General features: G+C 38.7%; 1 protein-coding gene across 2 annotated transcripts in view; it reads left to right on the forward strand.

Annotated features, from left to right (window-relative positions):
* Nucleotides 1–20443, forward strand: part of CFAP58 (cilia and flagella associated protein 58) — a 123562-nt gene that overhangs the window by 6087 nt on the left and 97032 nt on the right. For both annotated transcript variants that reach the window (XM_066239191.1, XM_066239192.1), the window contains exons 2-7: nucleotides 5958–6239; nucleotides 8278–8426; nucleotides 11044–11200; nucleotides 12094–12288; nucleotides 14905–15042; nucleotides 16756–16915. In XM_066239191.1, coding sequence (XP_066095288.1) covers nucleotides 5958–6239; nucleotides 8278–8426; nucleotides 11044–11200; nucleotides 12094–12288; nucleotides 14905–15042; nucleotides 16756–16915 — 1081 coding nt within the window. The remainder of the gene's footprint in view (nucleotides 1–5957; nucleotides 6240–8277; nucleotides 8427–11043; nucleotides 11201–12093; nucleotides 12289–14904; nucleotides 15043–16755; nucleotides 16916–20443) is intronic.

Here is a 20443-nt window from a genome sequence, read left to right on the forward strand (position 1 = left end):
CTTCCTTCCTCTTGAATTTTTTGAAATAGTTTGAGAAGGATAGGAGTTAGTTCTTCTTTGAATATTTGGTAGAATTCAGTTGTGAAGCCATCAGGCCCAGGACTTTTCTTTGTTGGGAGTTTTTTGATAACTGTTTCGATCTCATTTGGTGTAATCGATCTGTTTAGGTTTTCTGATTTTTCCAGATTGATTCTTGGAAGATTGTATGTTTCAAGGAATTTGTCAATTTCATCTAGGTTGTCTAGGTTTTTGGCATACAGTTCTTCATAGTATTTTCTTACAATATTTTGTATTTCTGTTGTGTCAGTTGTTATTTCTCCACTTTCATTTCTAATTTTATTTATTTGTGTCCTCTCTCTCTTTTTCTTGGTGAGTCTAGTTAAAGGTTCATCAATCTTGTTTACCTTTTCAAAGAACCAGCTCCTAGTTTCATTGATCCTCTGTATTGTTTCTTTAGCCTCTATGTCATTTATTTCTGCTCTGATCTTTATTCTTTCCTTCCTTCTACTACGTTTAGGCTTTACTTGCTGTTCTTTTTCTAGTTCTTTTAGATGCAGGGTTAAGTTGTTTATTTGAGCTTTTTCTAGCTTCTGAAAGTGTGCCTGTAGTGCTATGAACTTCCCTCTCAGTACTGCTTTTGTTGTGTCCCATAAATTTTGAGTTGTTGTATGCTCATTGTCATTTGTTTCTAGGAATTTTTTTATTTCTTCTTTGATCTCATTTTTAATCCATTCATTATTTAACAACCTGCTATTTAGTTTCCATGTGTTTGAGAATTTTTGAGCTTTTCTGTTGTGGTTCATTTCTAGTTTCATGCCGTTGTGATCGGAGAAAGTGCTTGATATGATTTCAATCTTCTTAAATTTGTGGAGAGCACTTTTGTGCCCTAACATGTGGTCTATCCTAGAGAATGTACCATGAAAAGAATGTATATTCTGCTGCTTTAGGGTGAAAGGTTCTGAAGATATCTATTAAATCGAGTTGATCTAGTGTGTCCAATAAGTCTGCTGTTTCTTTGTTAATTTTCTTTCTTGAGGATCTATCTAGTGATGTTAGTGGAGTATTGAAATCCCCTACTATTATAGTATTGCTGTTGATCTCATCCTTTAAATCCATCAAAGTCTGCTTTATATATTTAGGTGCTCCTATATTAGGTGCATAGATATTTATAATAGTTATATCTTCCTGTTGGATTACTCCCTTTATCATTATGTAGTTTTTTTTTTATCTCTTACTGTATCCTTTGTTTTAAAGTCCAATTTGTCTGATATAAGTATTGCTACCCCAGCTTTTTTTTCATTTCCATTTGCATGAAATGTTTTTTTCCATCCTTTTACCTTCAATCTATGTGTATCTTTTGTTCTAAGGTGTGTCTCTTGTAGACAGCATATGTATGGGTCCTGTTTTCTTATCCAAGCAGCTACCCTATGTCTTTTGATTGGATCATTTAATCCATTTACATTTATGGTTATTATTGATATGTAGTTGTTTATTGCCATTTTATTCTTTAAAGCTGTATTCCTTTCTTGCTATATTCTTTTTCCACTTTGATCTGTTTACAATAGGCCCCTTAACATTTCCTGCAGCATTGGTTTAGTTGTAATGAATTCCTTGAGTTGTTTTTTGTCTGGGAAGCTTTTTATTTCTCCTTTGATTTTAAACGATAGCCTTGCTGGATAAAGTAGTCTTGGTTGTAGGTTCTTGTTCTGCATTACTTTGAATATTTCTTGTCATTCCCCTCTGGCCTCAAGTGTTTCTGTTGAGAAGTAGGATGTCATCCTTATGGGGGCTCCTTTGCAGGTGATAGCTTTTTTTTCTCTTGCAGCTTTTAATATTTTCTCTTTATCACTTAGCTTTGGTATTTTAATTATGATGTGTCTTGGTGTAGGTTTCTTTGGGTTTCTCTTTAATGGAGTCCTCTGTGCTTCTTGAACTTGTGAGAGTTTCTCCTGCATTAATTTAGGGAAGTTTTCAGTTATGATATGATTGAACAAAGTCTCTATCCCTTGTTCTTTTTCTTCTTATTCAGGAACCCCTATGATGTGGATGTTATTTCTCTTCATGTTGTCACAGAGCTCTCTAAGAGTTTCCTCAGACTTTTTGAGTCTCTTTTCTTTTTTCTTCTCTCCTTTCATGCCTTCAGTCCAGTTGTCCTCCAACTCTCTGATTCGATCCTCAGCTCTATCTATCCTGTTTTTAATTCCTTCCATTGTGGTCTTTATTTCTGATATTGTATTTGTCATCTCCGTCTGATTCTTTTTTATACTTGCTATTTCTTTATTTAGGTGTTCATAATGACCATCCATTGTTGTTCTAAGATCCCTAAGCATCCTTACAATCATTATTTTGAACTCCGCATCTGGAAGTTTGATTATTTCCATATCACTCAGTTCATCTGCTGAAGGTGTCTCTTGTGGTTTCATTTGGATTGCACTTTTTTGTCTTCTCATTGTGTTTGGGTGTTTTATTTGTAGAGTTAGTTGGTTGAGTCTAGGCTTGGTGTTGTCGGCCTCCAGTTTTCAGTTGTGTTATTTCTAGGTCTTCTTGGGTTGGTATCAGCTATTATTTGTAATCCACTTTCGGATTTAGGCACCTTTGAAGTCTTGATTTGTTTGTTTTCTTAACAGGTGATAGTCTTGTTTATTGATCTCAGCAGGGGGCTTCCTTGAAAGTGTATCCAGGAATGCAATGGGTGTAACCTGAGACTCTGAAGGCCTCTTCAGTCAACTAATCTCTCTGTGGACAGGGTGTTTTCTCAGCTTCAGTAGCGGGAGGTGTATTTCAGATCTCCATGGAGACCTGAGTTACTGCACCTCCTCCCCAATTCTTGTTTTCAGGTGTGTCTTGTTGCGCTGATTGGAGCTGGAGAGATGTCCGGAGATCTCTGATCCGGAAGCAATTCAGTACTGTTTTTGGAAGGTTCAGTCCCTCCCCCAGCTATGGCCGCTTCCAGCACGGATGAGTCAATGTTTTTAGTTTGTTTCCTGCATTCCTTAGCCCCTCACAGTCTGTTCCTCTCCCTGTCCTTTCCACTTGGGAGATAAGCTGGTCTTTTCAACACACCTCGCTTCCTGGTCGCCAGGCTGTGAGCAGTATTTTCTGCTCTTTTCCCTTAGGTGAGATCCCCTCTGGGCTCTCAGCCTTCCCCTCCCCTCCATTCCTGTAAGCAGAGGAGATTCAGGTGCTCACTACCAGGTTTGTTGTGGCTTCTTCTTTGCTCCTTGGTTTTTGAGAGCTGTTCTTGTAGTCCAGAGTTGGTTTTTCATGCTGATTTTTCCTAAATTGATTTGTATTCCAGTTTGGTGGTGAGAGCTGGGCGTCTATGCATCCGCCTACTCCACTGCCATCTTCCCATCCAACTTGAGCTTCTTAACCCGTCTCAAATCCTAGACACTTGCTTGGCCCTGAACCTTTGCTCATGCTTTGCCATCTGCCAGGAATGCCCTTTCTCTCCATATGAACCTGTGAAGATTCCACTCTCCTTTCTGGGCCTGCTCAAATGCTAATTCCTTTATGAAATTTGCTCTAATTCTTGCTGCTGGAAGTAATTCTATCTTTGTATAGGTCCTTGTAAAATTTGGATCTATTTTATGGCAGGTATCAAATTTTATACTTCCATTATCTGAAAACATAGCCCATCAACTATTAATGTATAAATTCCCCGTGGGAGGGTGTTTTGTTCTTTTTCTTGCTATCTCCTATAAGCTCCATCATTTCAACTTCCATATAGCAGATGTTTAATAAACATTTGCTGAATAGATGAATATTAACCATACCCATTCTTTTTTTATTATTGTGCTGTGTCTTACAAGAAATGGATGCATTAGTTTGCTAGGGCAGCCATAACACAGTGCCACAAACTGGGTGGCTTAAACAGCAAAAAGTTATTGTCTCACAGTTCTGGAGGCTAGAAATCTGAGATTAAGGTGTTGGCAGGGTCATGTTCCTTCTGAGAATGAGTAAAATCCTTCCTTGATTCCTCCTAGCTTCAGCGGCAGCTGGCAATCCTTACCTTTCCTTGGCTTGGAGCTGCATCAGTCTAATCTGCTCAGTGTTTTCCTGTGTGTGTGTGTGTCTATGTCCCAGTCTACACCCCTCATTGCTTTTTATTGAGATATAATTGACATGTAACATTGTATTAGGTGTACAATATAATGATTTGATACATTTATATATTGCAAAATGATTACCCCAATAAGTTTGGTCATAATCTCCCCCTTTATAAGGACACCAGTAATATTGTATTAGGGCCCACCCTACTTAACTAATTATATATGCAGTGACTCTACTTCCAAATAAGGTCACATTCACAAGTATGGGGGTTAGAGCTTCAACATAACTTTGTGGGGGACACAATTCTACCCAAACAGTAGGGAAATAAGAATTCTTGTATTGCTAATTCCTGGGTTCTCATCTAAGTCATAGCCAGACTTGCTTGAATTACATTTGCATGTCTGGGCTTATAGTTTTAAAAGACTTGTTGTCTAGGTAATCACAGAAAGCATATGCAGAAAAAGCCCATGAGCATTGCACAGAGGGCATTTTAATATACAGTGTGTCTGTAAAGTCATGGTGCACTTTTGACCAGTCACAGGAAAGCAACAGAAGACGATAGAAATGTGAAATCTGCACCAAATAAAAGGAAAACTCTCCCAGTTTCATACCTATTCAGTGCAGTTCGATGTGGGCTCACGCACAGATTTTTTAGGGCTCCTTAGGTAGCTATTTTGTATAGCCTCTATAGACTCATCACTGACTGATGGCCTACCAGACAGGGTTTCTCCACCAAACTGCTGGTTTCCTTCAACTGCTTATCCCACCGAGTAATGTTATTCCTATGTGGTGGCGTTTCATTATAAACATGCCGATATTCATGTTGCACTTTGGTCATGGATTTGAATTTAGCTAGCGAGCCACAGAACACACTGACATTTCCTCTGCACCATCCACATCTCAACTTGGCATGGCCGTGAGCTGCTCTGCTGTATACACGTTGTTACGTCATCATCTGCGCATGCGCACATGCTGCCACATCATCCTACAGAAACTGGGAGGGTTTTCCTTTTATATATTTGGTGCAGATTTCATATTTCTACTGTCTTTTGTTGCTTTCCTGTGACCAGTCAAAAGTGCATCATGACTTTACGGACACACTGTACTTGTGGAGATGACCTTGCCAAATTTTTTTAGAGGATAAAAATGATGGAATATCTGTTAGGAGACTATTCCATGTTTCTGATGGGTTTTACTCTGAGTATGTGTGATTTCATGGTACTTATACTAAGATTTCCCTATGTCTGACCTCAATGTGCCATGGATTCTCTCTGTGATTCTGGGACCAGTAAGAAGTAGGATGAAATGAAAAGATACCAGGGCTTGGAATAATCATAACAGCTATCAACATTTATTGAGCACCTATTGCTTGCCAGGCACTTGGCTAAGTGTTGAACATGAATTATCCCATTTAATCTAATCCATAACAACACCATGTGGTAGGAAATGTACACACACACACACACACACACAATTTACATATATATATATATCATCAGGGGATGATATATATATCAGTTATTCCCTTCCAAACATAGTTTTTTAAATTTATTTTTATTTTTATTTATTCATTTTAGAGAGGGGGGAGAGAGAGAGAGAGAGAGAGAGAGAGAGAGAGAGAGAGAAGGGGGAGGAGCAGGAAGCATCAACTTCCATATCTGCCTTGACCAGGCAAGCCAGGGTTTTGAACCGGCAACCTCGGTGTTTCCAGGTTGACGCTTTATCCACTGTGCCACCACAGGTCAGGCTCCAAACATAGTTTTAAATGTTCTGATTGTCAGTGACTTTTGACTTGCTTGTCCGAAAATCTTTTATTCGTGGATGTTAGCAATTCGTGGATGACACCTGAATAGCCATGGTGTCAATGTTGCAAAGCTCATTTCCATCCCTGCTTGTCTGTACAGGAAAAGGGTGAAAAACCAGTGCTGGAAGAAGTTGCATTTGAAGAAATTGAAAAGGATTTTCAGGAGGTCCTCAATGAACTTTCAGGAGACAGAAGTCTGGAGAAATTTAGAATTGAATATGAGAAGCTTCATGCTGTCATGAAAAAGTCTTATGAGAACGAAAAGCGTCTGATGGCCAAATGCAGAGAGCTAAATGCAGAGATTGTGGTCAATTCCGCAAAGGTCGCCACTGCCCTGAAGCTCTCTCAGGATGACCAGACCACCATTGCATCCTTGAAAAAGGTCAGTGATGATCTAGAAATGGCCTCAATGGAGAGCTGCCATAAGTTCATCCTATATTTAAAACATTATCGCTTCATCATATTGACAACTCTGGGCTGGTAGTAAATGAGTTATTATGTTAGAATGTACATGATTTATATATTCATTAAACCTAGGGAAAAATGTTCATTTTCAAAGAAAATAATTAGCCTGGGTGAGTTTCACTATTCATAAAATAATGTCAAACCTTACTGGCTTGGCTTCTAAAAAATAATGGGTTAGCAAAAAGAATTAGAGATAAGTAAGTGCAGTATTAAGAATCTCATCAGTATAGTTTGTTTGATACAAGAGGAGTAGTAATGAAATATCTTATGATGATAGCTTGTTAAAGATATTTTCATATTCCTGTTTTTTGAAAGTGTTTTCGGAGATATTACCTTGGGACTACCCAGATAGAAATTTTTATGATATTTTTTCTTAGCATCTCTTTGCTTCTGCCTTGACCTCCCAGTTCCTCATAATGGGAAAATAGGGATTCAGTCTGGCTTTGTCTTACACCTTCTTTTTCCATCCTCAAGTGTATGACATTATTCTGATGATAAAACATAAGTGTTCCTTGTTGATTTTAGGATGATCAGAGGTTAAGACATCTTAATTTATAATTAAAACCCTAGTGTTAAGAACAAATTATACTTTTATGATAATTCCCTTGATATCATCCAATTAAATTTTAGCCAATTCAAATACATTTCTAAGACCTGTGCAAAATATGACATTTTCTTAGAAATGACATTTTTTGAACTGTTATTTTCTCCCTATTGCCATTTTCTTCTCTTTGCTGAAAAATCAACATAAAGAAGGCTTTAATTAATTTTATTATGAGGAAAAAATACCACACTTTTTATTATAAATTTAAAAACTGGAAAAGAAAGACATGAATTAATAAAAATCTAATTGGTGTAGTTGCTTTGAACAGATCTTCATATAATCGTATTTTCTTTTAAATGTCCTTCATCTGTTTTGCTAAAAATAGTATATATGGTTGTTACAGAAATACATGTCCCATAAACTGACAGTTTGCTTTGACTCACTGACTTATACGTTGTAGTTACCCAAGAGTCATCTCTCTAGATTGTTATAGTATGAATTTCTTTAATTAAATACTTTCTACCACCATTTCATTCTTGTCAACATGAAATTGGCATATTTTTACCTGAAGCTAATAGGTTCTTGCCTGTATGAAGGATTCATACTGGATAGAATTTTGCAAGAAAATTAAGAGACAGGGAAAAGACAAAGCTCGTGCAATATTTACTGTGCTTTGTTCATTTATTTGAATAGCTATGATTCACTTTTAGTATTTATGTTAATATTCAACATTTCACTTTATAATAGTAAGGAAGGCAAAGCTATATAAGTCATTGTTCCCATTCCCTGCTAGGGGTTTTATTTTTCCTCCATAAGCATTTGATGAGAGGGTCTGGGCTTGAGTTTCTAGAAATGGGAATTGTCAGGGCTGCTGTGTACAATTAGGTAACCGCAAAGACCACTTTTCTATGAATCGTTTTAAAGCTCACATGGCCATCAGGAGTTTACTTTGGACCTAAGAACAAAAATATATATTTTATTTAGAGTTTATCAAGAGCTTCAAATTTAGGGCATGGATCTAAGATCATTCCTTATGTAATAAAGCTTATTTAAAAAAATCTGGACCTGGAAAGCACATAAACTTTCAGTTTTAGTTTTGTAAACCTATCTTAACACTTTAATTAAAAATATCCTCCTAGGTATAGCAACCCTTGCAGTATGTGAGCTTGGTAGCCACACTCACCTACACACACAAAATATACCCTTTCCCAAGACCCACCTAGACACTGGTGTTCTGTATTGGCTAGCTCAGGTTGAATAATTCAGTAAGTCAATATCTGTACACTGTATACTATTCTTTCTCTGTAAATGATTACTACATTGTAGTTGTTCTATTATTATGTTTACTCAGGTTACCTTACATCTGGAATCTAGTTTGGTTTTTCTCATTGATGTCCTGTGGTCCATCTAGGAAATGGAAAAGGCCTGGAAGATGGTGGACACAGCCTATGATAAAGAACAGAAGGCGAAGGAGACGATTCTTATCCTGAAAGAGGAGATAGCGAACCTAACCAAACTAGTCGAGCAAGGGTCTGGACTGACAATGGACCAGGATAGCAAGTAGGTCATAGCCTTCTTGATGTATGTTGGACTTGCTTCAACAGACAGCCTGGGTTTTGCCTGTGTCCCCTTGAACATGATACGAGACTTTCTTTGCTGGTTTCCTGGAGATTGTTTTCTATTACTATTTTTTCTTTTTAATACTGCTTTTCTCTACACCCAAGAACTCCTAGTTTGTGGTTATATTAAGCTTCTGGGTGTATGAGAATAGTACAACAGTTTAAAATGGAAAAAGCTTTTAGATTTATTTCTCTCAAATGTATGTGGAATGGAACTGGCTGCCTTCTTGCCCAGATTTCCAGCTTCTCCCATACCCTTCCCCTCCCCAACAATTAGTGACATCACCATCTTTTCAACTTCTCAGGTTCTGGGCCAGAAAGCAGAGTTGCCCTTCATCCTTTAAAACTTCATGTTGTTGATTCAGTCCTCACTTCTGTCTTTCCCTCTTTCCTATTGTTGCCAGTGCTATTGCCTTGGTTTGGACCTCCCATTCTCTGCTGGAGGTGGCAGTAGACTCCTAACTGGTCTCCTTGCCTTCAGGGAGATACTTCCCCTCTTTACCATCCACCACACTCCGGATTTAAAGCTTCTGAAACCTGGACCTGCATGCTTCCGTATCCAGCACAAACCCTCTGATAGCTCCCCGTTCCCACAGGATAAAGGCCAAAGTCTTGATCGTGTCTTTCAGGGCCCTTCGTAGATCTGCCCCAGTCAGGTTTGCTCAACTCAAGTCCAGCAACACTGTGCTTACTCACGCCTATATACCTTTGAACACGTTGTTTTCTATGCCAGGAATGTTTTTTCTTTCCTTCTCCACGTAGTAAACAACTATGTGTCCTTTAAGACCCATCTCAAACACTCTCTTTAACATCATTGCCATCAATGTCTGTTCCAACTTCTTTCCTACCCCCAGACCCAATGACCGAGCAGAAAAGTCATTGTGTTCTGTTTCCATAGAACCCATCATCTACCTCAGTGTGGTACTGAGCACGTTGTATTGAAAGTATTTAGTTGATGTGCTTCTATACCCATTAAGCTGTGAACTCCTTGAGGAAAGACACCCTTCTTTTCCCTGCACTCGCAGGCCACGCAAAACCTTGAGTTAACCGGGAATGGGCATATACTTCCTTAGGTATCTTGAACCAAATCTAACTGCTGTTTAGGTTTCTTATGCTTTCTAGATGCACTTATCCAATGTTGATGTATAGTTCTAAGTGTAGGTATTGGGAAAGGGAATAGAAAAACAGAAGATGTGGTGTCCATCATAATGGACTTGATTTTCTTATTAAAGAAGTTGAGCATAGTCAGAGCAACTACCAAAGAGCAATGTGAGGGGACTGATTTAGTTAGGAGGCACTTTAATGAGAATTGGCATATGGTTGAGGAGGAAAAGTGAAGAAACTGTTCAGCCCGCAATTTTTATCTTCACCAGTGCACTCAGGTATAGCTACTCTCTTCATAGCAACCTTAGAATTTGAGGTTTTGTTTTGGGAGAAGAGTTTCAATGTGGGTTTGAGGGCTCCTTACTGTTATATCAAAGATTTTGGTAAATAAACATCATCAAATTATTGTTTTGAACAGTCCTTTGATGACTGTCAGCTGCAAGGGCCTCTGCTTTCTCAGCTCTAAAGTATGCTGCCTTGATCTAGTCCAGCGGTTCTCAACCTGTGGGTCGTGACCCCGGCGGGGGTCGAACGACCAAAACACAGGGGTTGCCTAAAGCTGATGGCGACCCCTGTGTTTTGGTCGTTCGACCCCCACCGGGGTCGCGACCCACAAGTTGAGAACCGCTGATCTAGTCTAATTTTCCCGCACAAGTCATATCTGACATAGTCTTTCTACTTTCAAAATGCTAATTCTGCAGAAAGTCATGACAAATTACATGTAATGGTTTTTGAAAGGTGAAAGCAACTGGTTTACAATTCAAATCAACAAGTATTGTCACATACTCTCTAAAAACTGGCATCATGAATGATTTTTCCAATTTTGTTGTTGGGTACACTTGATACGGGTTGCATTTCTTTGGGAGAAACTACACTCTGTGGGTGAATGGATAGAAACATGGCAATGTGTATTATTTGCTTATGTTTCTGCTTCACTTTAGACTTTACAATTATGATCATAACCCTCCAGTAGATATGTTAAATAATTTCCTAAATTCATATCTCCTTAGAGTTAGTTACAAGAATTGACAATAGCAGTTATAGTCCTATTGTAACAAATTCAAAATAAAACAGAGGTGTAGAAGCTAAGGAGTAAAGGTCATCCCTCCAACTCTTTCACCCTAAATTTCGCTTTTCAGAGATAACTTACCAGTTGGTATCTATTTTTCTGGACTTCCATAAAAAAATCCTTATAAAACACATACACGCAGACACTGTACCTTCTTAAATATGTATAAGAAAAAGGATTATATTATGCATGTTATTACTGTCACATCCTTTTCAGTTAACAACTCACAAACAGCTCCCATGTCAGGGTGTAAAGATCCTTCCCTGTCATACCTGAGTAGTGTTCATCTCGATCTGGAGTCTTTCCCATGAGATGAGCTCAGAGGACGCTAAGAAGGCCTCCTGAGCAGATGGCCAGTTAGTCTGACTCCTGTGTTCTTTTTTAGTATTCGAGATTTATTGAAGTTCAAAGAAGAAGTGACAAAGGAACGAGACCAGCTTCTGTCAGAGGTGGTGAAATTGCGAGAGTCCTTAGCACAGACCGCGGAACAGCAGCAGGAAATGGAGCGAGGCAGGGAAGAGGCGGAGCACGTCATCAATCAGGTCAGCTCTGCGGGTGTGTGTGTGTGTGTGTGTGTGTGTGTGTGTGTGTGTGTGTGTGTGTGGAAAGGACAGTGCCTCCCAGAAGGATGTTTTGTCCTTCCCCAGTTTCCCTTTCTCACATTACCCCTGCAGCCTAAAAGAAGCGTCCACTGTTCTGCTTGTTTCTCTGGTTTGTTCTTGCAAGAGCAGTTTTATTGAGGTCACTCTTCCCAGCATTCTCCAAGAAGTCACTAAGGCAGGGCACTGCTTACAATTCTGGCCCAAGAAGGTGTCCCCAGTGAAGGCCAGGGTGCCCTGCATCTGGGGATGGTGAAAGTAGTTCCCCTAACCCTTTTCCATTGTAAGGAAGCCACCTAACTGAACCCTTCCAAACACTTCTATGTTAAGCCGGAAGTCCTGTCTCTAGGAGAAAAACACGGGACTCTTTTGAGCATGAAATAAGAGAAAGGCCTTTCATAGAATTTGGACGTCATGATAGAACTATAGAGCTCCCTTTAGCAATATCCATTACTCATGTAAAAAGCAATTTCATATTTAGGATATTTGCCTACATTTTATTTAGTTTCCATCAGTGGTGAATCAGATGAATTCCTTCCATGTTTAACTTCTCTGGATTCTGGGCTTCCATATTTAATTGCATTTTGTACCTCCTTGGTGGATTTGTTTTCAACATCAGGGTGGATGTTTAGTGTCAAAGCTCTAAAAAACCAAGCAGAATATTCTTGAAAAGTTTTTACATTGGGGTTTGAAGGCGACTATCCTACAGGGGAAATGCTACTACAACACAACTGCCCTGGAAATGAAGGATCGGAGTGAGGGAGGGGCTGGGCTGGTGGAGACCTGACCTGGGGAGGGGTCCATCTCTTTTCTCCCTGTTCTTTCTGTGCCTGTAGTTCCAACAAGAAATTGAGCAACGTCAGAATGAAGCTTTGAGGGAGACTCGGAAGAAGGAAAAGCTAGAGAAAGAGCTCAAGCAGATTCAGACGGACATGGACACCCGGCAGACCGAAATCAAGGCGCTGCAGCAGTACATGCACAAGAGCAAGGAGGAGCTGCAGAAGCTGGAGCAGCAGCTGAAGGAGCAGAAGGTGCGTGGCTGCGGGCAGCACGGAGGTCCTTGAGAGAACCAGAAGGGTGCCTTTGTACCTGGTCCGTTGGGGCATTTTGTATTTTCTTTGGAAAGCAGCAAACTCCCTTCACTGTAGATATTGGTAACTTGACACTTAGCAGTTTGAATGACTCTCATAGCTAGGTATGTGTCCTCTCTCTCACTCTTCTTCCAGCTCCAACAGGTTAATTAATTAATTACTTTGAGATTTCATTTATTCATCTTAGAGAGGAGAAAGAGAGAGAGAAAGAGAGAGAGAGAGAGAAGGGAGAGAGCAGGGGGAAGGAGCCAGAAGCATCAACTCCCATCTGTGCCTTGACGGGGCAAGCCGAGGGTTTTGAACCAGTGACCTCAGTGTTCCATGTTGACACTTTATCCACTGCGTCACCACAGGCCAGACCAGGTTAATTTATTTTTAACCTTTTATTAATGTATTATACACACAGAAAAGTGTCTAAAGTCACAAGTGTACTGCTTGATGAGTTTTCTCCCCTCGGTCACCTGCACCCAGCCCAGGAAACAGTACCCAGGCATGCGCTCCTGTCCCCTCCCAGTCACTTTCTCCCCCAGAGGTCACCTCTGTTCTGAATTCTAAGCAGAGATTAGTTTTGTCTGCTTTTGTACTTTACAGAATAATGAAATCATGAAAGATGTTCTCTTTTGTGTCCGTCTTTCTTTGTCCACATTCTGTCTGTGAGATTTACTCATGTTGTTGCCACATGGTTATAGAACTGCAGTATCCAATATGGCAGCCACTAGCCTTGTGTGGCCATTTCAATTTGTTATTTAACATTAAATAAAATTAAAAATTCAGTTCCTGGGGTTGCACTACCATTTCAAGTGCTCAATGTCCAGATGTGACTTAGCAGATACCATAGCAGGTAACCTAGATAGAGAATATTTACATCATGGCAAAAGTCCTGCTGGACAGAGCTCCATAGAGTGTCCACTGGCATAGCTGGATAGTGTTCTATTGTGTGAATATAACATGATTTACTCTTAACAGGTTTATTTTTAAGTTTCAAGTTTAGGGAAAACCATACTCCGTCTTTATGCACTTTAAATAAGGTACCAATTTTTTAAAATAATATTTCCCCTGTAATACTGGTCTAAGGTAACTTAGTAATAATTCTAGTCTGTCATTTCTCATTTCTTAAAGAAGCAATTCGTGTAATTGAAAAAAAGTCATTTCTTGAAAATATTTTCTCTGAGGAAGTTTCCAAAGAATTGTCAAGCCATATAGCATTTTTCTATTTAAGAAATAGATATTAGAACACATTTCTTTGTCAGTTACTTTATTTATTTTATATAGAACCAGAAATAAAATAGATACTATACAATGTGAGAGTGTTTGAGCATGAAATCTGAAAGTATTTGGACATCATGATGAAACTATAGTGCTTTATTTAGCAATATCCAGGACTCATGTAAAACAATTTCATTTTTAGCATAGCCAGCTATATGTTATTTAGTCTCTAGGTGATGGGAAATTGGATGGATTCTTTTTATGTTTAACTCTTGCTTACATGAAGGTTACCCCGACCCTTGAACTGAATGGGTTTGAACTGCACGGACCCACTTAGATGCAGGTATTTTTCACTAAATATACAGTTGACCCTACTTATCTGTTGGTTTCACATATGCAGATTCAACAAACCATGGATCAAAAATAGGAATCTGCAGTCGGGAACCCACAGTTGTGGAGGGTTGACTTCATATAGGGGACTTGAGCATCCATGGATGTTGTTATCCGAGGGGTCCTGAAACCAATCCCCTGTGGATACTGAGGGATGACTGTGGTTAAGTTTTGGGGGAATCCAAAGTTATATGTAGATTTTTGACTGTGCAGGAGAGGGCACCCCTAACCCTCATGTTCAAGGGTTAGCTATGTATGTGCCTAGCTTCTCTCTCTCTGTTTTTCTCTCAGCCCATTTGATATCCTTCCATTTCCCCAATTTTCTTCCAGTAGAAATGGCTCCCTAATCTCTAATCTTCTGTTTTTATAAAACCTGTAGTCAAGGTAAGGAAGAGGAAAATCCAGCTGACACTAAAGTCAGGCAGATGGAAGTCATTCCACTGCCTTTCCACAGCTTTGCCTTAAGTTGGATTAAGGAGGAATTGTCTCTGCGTTGGTGTTAGTGAATGGTTCTGTTCTGGAAAATGTAGGAGGCATGTTAATGCTGGATTTACTTCTGAAGATGTAGCTTCTGAGCCCCACAGCAGATAAAACTCATTTGACTCTCTAGCTCATTTTCAATGATTATAGCAATTGTTGTATATGCAAAGCCTGCCAAATGGCAAACAGGTATTAAAATATTTATCCACCACCTGTGAACAAAACTTCCCAAGGCTCTCAGAAAAAAAAAATGATCCTCTCTATGTTTTTCATTATAAGGTGTCATTTCCCTCAGCCATTTAACATTCATCATATTTGAGTGTGTTCATGTTTCTGCTGGGGATAAAGAACTATTTCTATAAAGACAAAAGAAGTGTGGCTGCTGTGATTGTCCCAGGAGGTTTGCTGGGCCTCTTGTGTGGATACATAGATACTGTAATCAGATTAAGGAGCATTAACCAGTCGTTCTGCCTCTTTCAGATATTGAACGAGAGAGCTGCAAAGGAACTGGAGCAGTTTCAGATGAGAAATTCTAAACTTCAGCAAGAGAATGAACAACACAGTTTGATTTGTGAGCAGCTATCCCAGGAAAACCAGCAGAAGGCATTGGAGCTCAAAGTAACCACCAAGTGACACATGTGTTGCCTAGCACACCCTCCCTCGTTCCCTATTAACATGGGTTTGCCGGGTGGCTGGAGCCCTTGCTTCTAGAACCTGAATTAGCCTTGATGCAATAGACAGGCGCAAGTCTACCATGGTTGCTTTATGCCTGGAAGCAGACAGAGTGATAAATTCCATTTTTTCTTATAAAATTGCAAACCTGATTATTGACCATATGATTATGCAAATGATTTCCAAAGCAAGCTCCAATGTTCATCTCTGTAACTTAGCCTTTCAAGTCACCAGTTGCCCAGAGCTAGAAACCATTTACACAAGCAAGTAGCCAAGAAGTCAGATGACATTTTATTACTTATACGGAGAAGGTGGAGTGGGCGGGGTTGGGGATGGACTAGTTCTATTGGGTATTTCCTTCCAGGATTGTAGAAGCATGATTTCCACTAGTGAATCATATAGTTTTTACATCACAAATCCTTTTGAGAATCTAATGAAGTGTGCACGCTCACACACATGCACACACACTCATTGCACTTCTTGGATCTTGTTTTGCATGCAGTCTCAGAGGTCTCCAGGATTTTTCTGAAGTCTAATAATGGGGTTTAGAATAATAATTATTGAATTATAACATCTTATTTTAATCAAAAGGGGTTTTAGGTCAATTAATTTGGACCCTGTAGGACCTGAGGCTGTGGAACATTTAAAGCAGTTCAGAATGGTTTAACTCAGAACTATTCTTTATGAGAATGCTGTGAGTTGAGGCAGAAATTAAACAACTACTTAACACAAAATAATATATTAGCCCCTAAGGTGAAATTAAAGTAAAAGTACTTATGCCATTAATTCACTCCTCTGATAACACGACTGGGGCACCTTAAAAGATGACAGATTTTTGTTACCGGATCCTGAACCAATGGGATTCTGCTTCTAACAGTAATCTGAGGATACCATGCCCAGCTAAGTTCAGTCTCTTCATCTTCAAGAGCAGAGGATGATTATTAACCTTTATTTGCAGAAGGGTCGCTGGTTGCTTTTCTAGTAATTTCTATCTAAGAATGGAAATTTTTGAAAAATGAGTTCCATTTGAATTTTAAAAAATTCATAAAACTTGAAGGTACAGATGAAATAATTCTAGCTTTCCTCTGCTAGAATTATTGTTTTGATATCGTTTGGCATTTTATAGACTGCTTCCCTATTAATGTTGCCCTGTCCCTCTGCCTGCATACACATGGGCTGACATACTCCAAGGAAGGAGGACCCCTTCTCTCAGGTATGTGATCACACTACAGTGGCCATGTGGGTACAAAAGCGAACTTGAATATTTTATGGCATGTTAGTAACCTTCTGAAAGAGATTACTTTGTGAATCTGTGAAAACTGCTAATCAAATATAGCATCTGTACACAAAATTCATACATTCACGATACATGCAACTCAGCATTCTTATTTGATTCAACATTTAGTGGGGCCTTGAGACATCAGGTTTAACCAGTCTTTTCATTATTTTTAGTTTATACAGCCACATATTTTATTCAGGGAATAGAGTTTCTCAGTTTCCCTCAAAACCAAACTGTGTGTTTTTTGATTTAATTCAATAGAACAACTTCATACTGACACAGGATGGATTTCTTTTCACTGGTTCTGAGTTTACGATTATCCCTTCACCGACCTGTTATTTACTGAGTATCCCTGGTTCATTCTCTCTCACTAATTACAGGCCAAAGAGGAAGAACTTCATCAGATGCACACTGACATGGGGAAACTCAACAAAGTCAGAGAGCAAGCCCACAGGAAATTGCACCAGATTGAAGAGCAAAAGGCAGAAGTGGAGCAGCAGAAGGACACGCTAAAAAATCAGATCATGGCATTAGAGAGAGGTGAACCGAGAATCCTTCTGTGCTTTTAAAAAAGTCGTTTATAAGTATTTCATTGGTGACTAACGTCATTTGGCAGAGGCTCTGTGTATACAAACGCAAGCCATGCCAAATGACATCAGTACAACGACATTCAAGCTGGTGGGTGTCGCAGTCCAGCCACGACGAGTCTATTATGGGGTCTTCGAACGTGAAAAGGTATGGAATTGAAATAAATGATAGATAGGGACTTAAAGATACACACACACACACACACACACACACACACACACACGGGTTCAGGAGGACGCCACGGCACACCGTCTCTACTGTTCCTTAGCCCGTAACGTGCCTGCTCCCAGAAACACATCCACTTTTATTCATAGAAAAACTGTGGTCCATCAGCAATTCAATTAAGTTTCCAAGGCAACTCAAAGACAACCCCCACTATACCATCCAAATCTACTTTACACTAATAAGAAACTAGCTTCCAGCCTTCTGCGGAGAACATGGGTGAGACAAATGAGAATCAGGTGTAGCTCTTTGTTCACTAGGCAAATAAGGTGAGGTTTGGGCCCAGCACCTCTTTCCAGATTGCAAAAATACCCTGTTTATTTATTTGGTCCCCAACAGGTGGGTGGGCTATATGCAGCAGACATCATTTTGAATACCTGAAAAGAATTCTTTAACAGACTATTATGGCCCACTGTAAATTCAGCTCGAAGTAGTGCTCAGTGTTTGTCACTGGAGTAAACAACATCTATTGTGTTAGGCCCGGGTTCTACATGGCCTTTCGCATTAGCCCCTTTCCCCCCAGAAGACAGAGGATAAATTCAGATGAATGTCCTCCACTAACAGTATTTGAGGCCATGTTGTACCAAGGATCAGTAGGACCAAAACAAATGGCTTCTAATTTCTTTTCTCTATTAGTATTTTACCATATGACAAATGCTTATTCTACTGGCTCTCCCATTGATTGGTGGAGGAAAAATTTAAGTGCCACAGAAGGCCATATGGTACAGAAAAATCACTAAGGATCCACACTCTGGAGTTGTGTCTTCCTGGGTTCAGATCCCACCATATATAACATCAGTGAATGAAATGAACACGTGGGGACAAGTGCCTGTCTAGCACACAGTACATGCTTACTACACGTCATCCACATAGATCACTGTTTATATAAGTAATAACTCAGACTCCCATCTCATTCTGAAAAAAATATAACTGAAAATAGGATACACTAGTTAAATTTGTCGTGTCAGAAAAAGCTCCGGACTTGGAGATGGGGTCAGTTTGAATTCTGACTGCACCAGAATAAGGGAGGCAGGAGTGCTACATTCACTCACTGCGGGCTGCTGTGAGTTGTAAATCACTGACTGAGAGGACATACAGCAAAGCATGAAAACATACGTTTAGGCAAAATCTAAATCTCCAGAGAAGATTACTGGAAACACTCGTTATGTAAACCCTTGTAAAAGAGAAGTGCAGCTCTTTTTCCTTCTAAGAAATCAGGGAAAAATCTTTTGTCTTGACAGTTTCTCCATTCACTTATTCTTTCACTCAATAAACTGAGTGTCTGCTATGTTGCAGGCACTATGCTAGGCACTGGGTGCATGGAGGTCCCTGTACTCAGCCTGCTCACAATCTAGCACGAGTTTATGATCTCGTGTCGATAGTGGCAGATGGGAAGGAAAATGGAACCCCTAGAGCTTGTTTTGTAACAGGCTTAGTGACTTTCAAAAACACTTCCATATTTAAATTTCTGTATTTTTGCTTGCAGCAGTTCTAAGCTTTGAAAAAAAGTTACATATTCAGTGTTGAACCTAATTCTTCATCCTGAAATCATGTTTACAAGAGGTCATCACACTCTTCTTGTTACTTTATAGATACTGTTAACCATTATTTCTTTTAGGGACCTCTTCCTTTTGATCTGTCGGATCAAAGAGTGGCCTTAGATGTAATGGTTAGGAGGATGAGTCTTCCATATGTTTTTTTCTACTACAAAACCCAAGAAATGAACTGAAGAACTGCGAGAACTAACGGGAGTTCAATAGGTTGGCAGGTGATAAAATAAATATATGGATATCAATAGATTTCTTTCATACAAAGAATCAGAATATATGATGGAAATTCCCCCTTTCACAATAGCAGCTAGAGTAATAAAATATCTATGAATAAAGTTACCAAGATACCTGCACGACCTATATATTAGAAGCGTTACAGAATTCTATGGAGGGGTGTAAAGGAAGACTTGAGAAATGGAGAGCTAGCCCAAGTTCCTGGATGGGAAAACTTAATATAATGATGATATAAATCTGTCTAAATTAATCTATACATTTAATATTTCCCATAAAAACTTCAGTGAGTTATATTGCTCAGACTTGAAAACTGATTTTAGAGTTCTCTAGAAGAACAAATATGTGACAATAGCCATAAAATTCAGGAAGAATGATGAGGGAGCATTTGCCTCCGCAGGTGTTTAAGTGTGTTATAAAGCTTCAATAATTAAATAGTATAGTGAAGATGTCTAAATAAACAGATCAATGGAAAAGATTGGAAAGGCCAAGAAAGACCCAAGATTATCATTTAAGATAAAGGTGTTGTTTCATACAAGTGTGCAGTATGGGCTGGTTCTTAAAAAAAATGATAGTGTAACAATAAGCTACTTTTTTGGGGAAAAAGTTAACACCAAATATAGAAGCCATAAAGCCAAGATTGAGAGATTTAGTAAAATAAAAGCTAATTTTTTTAATGTACCAAAGACTGTATAAAAAGGCAAATTGATCAAAATATTGTTAGTCAAAGAGTTAGTGTCTTTATTATACATAAAGAGTTCTTAAAAATTCACAAAAGATAATTCATGAAGAAAACGGGTAAAGGGGAAGTGCAGGCAGTTTGAAAAACAGAAAAAGTCAACTTCACTACTAATCAAAGAAGTATAAATTAAATACGGGCATATTGGTTTTAATAATCTATCAGATTGTCAAAGTTGAGAGAGAATCATAATACCCAGTGGGGGTTTGGGTGTGAAATTAAACTGCTATTCATTTTTCTGGAGAGAAATTTGACAGTAAGAGAAAAATGTCTTTTTTTTGTTTTTAAATTCCCCTTGATTCAGGATTTCTGCCTCTAAAGTAAATGAAAAAGAACAAGAATTTTTACAGGATCATTGTTTATAATTACAAATCAGTAAATAAAATGAAAGCAACTTAAATGTTAAGAAGGGGGCTAAATAATAAATTATACATTTTCAAATAGTGAAATATGCAGTAATTAAAAACTCTGCTGTAGATGCACATTCATAATATTGAGTGGCATTTATTTTATGGTCGTTAATTGTAAAAGCAAGTTATGAAACAATATATGTAGTATGATTTGCTTTTGGCATATACATATATGTATGAATGCATAAATTATACACATAATTTGTATAGGAAAAATATCTGGTAAGAGACATGTCCAGATTGTGGTTGATTTAAATATTTTCTTTTTGCTTATTTTTATTTCTAATTTCTCTCCATGTTTCTAATTACTTGTATAATAAAAAAGATT

Source organism: Saccopteryx bilineata, chromosome 7 (genome assembly GCF_036850765.1).
Source record: "Saccopteryx bilineata isolate mSacBil1 chromosome 7, mSacBil1_pri_phased_curated, whole genome shotgun sequence".
Taxonomy (NCBI): domain Eukaryota; kingdom Metazoa; phylum Chordata; class Mammalia; order Chiroptera; family Emballonuridae; genus Saccopteryx; species Saccopteryx bilineata.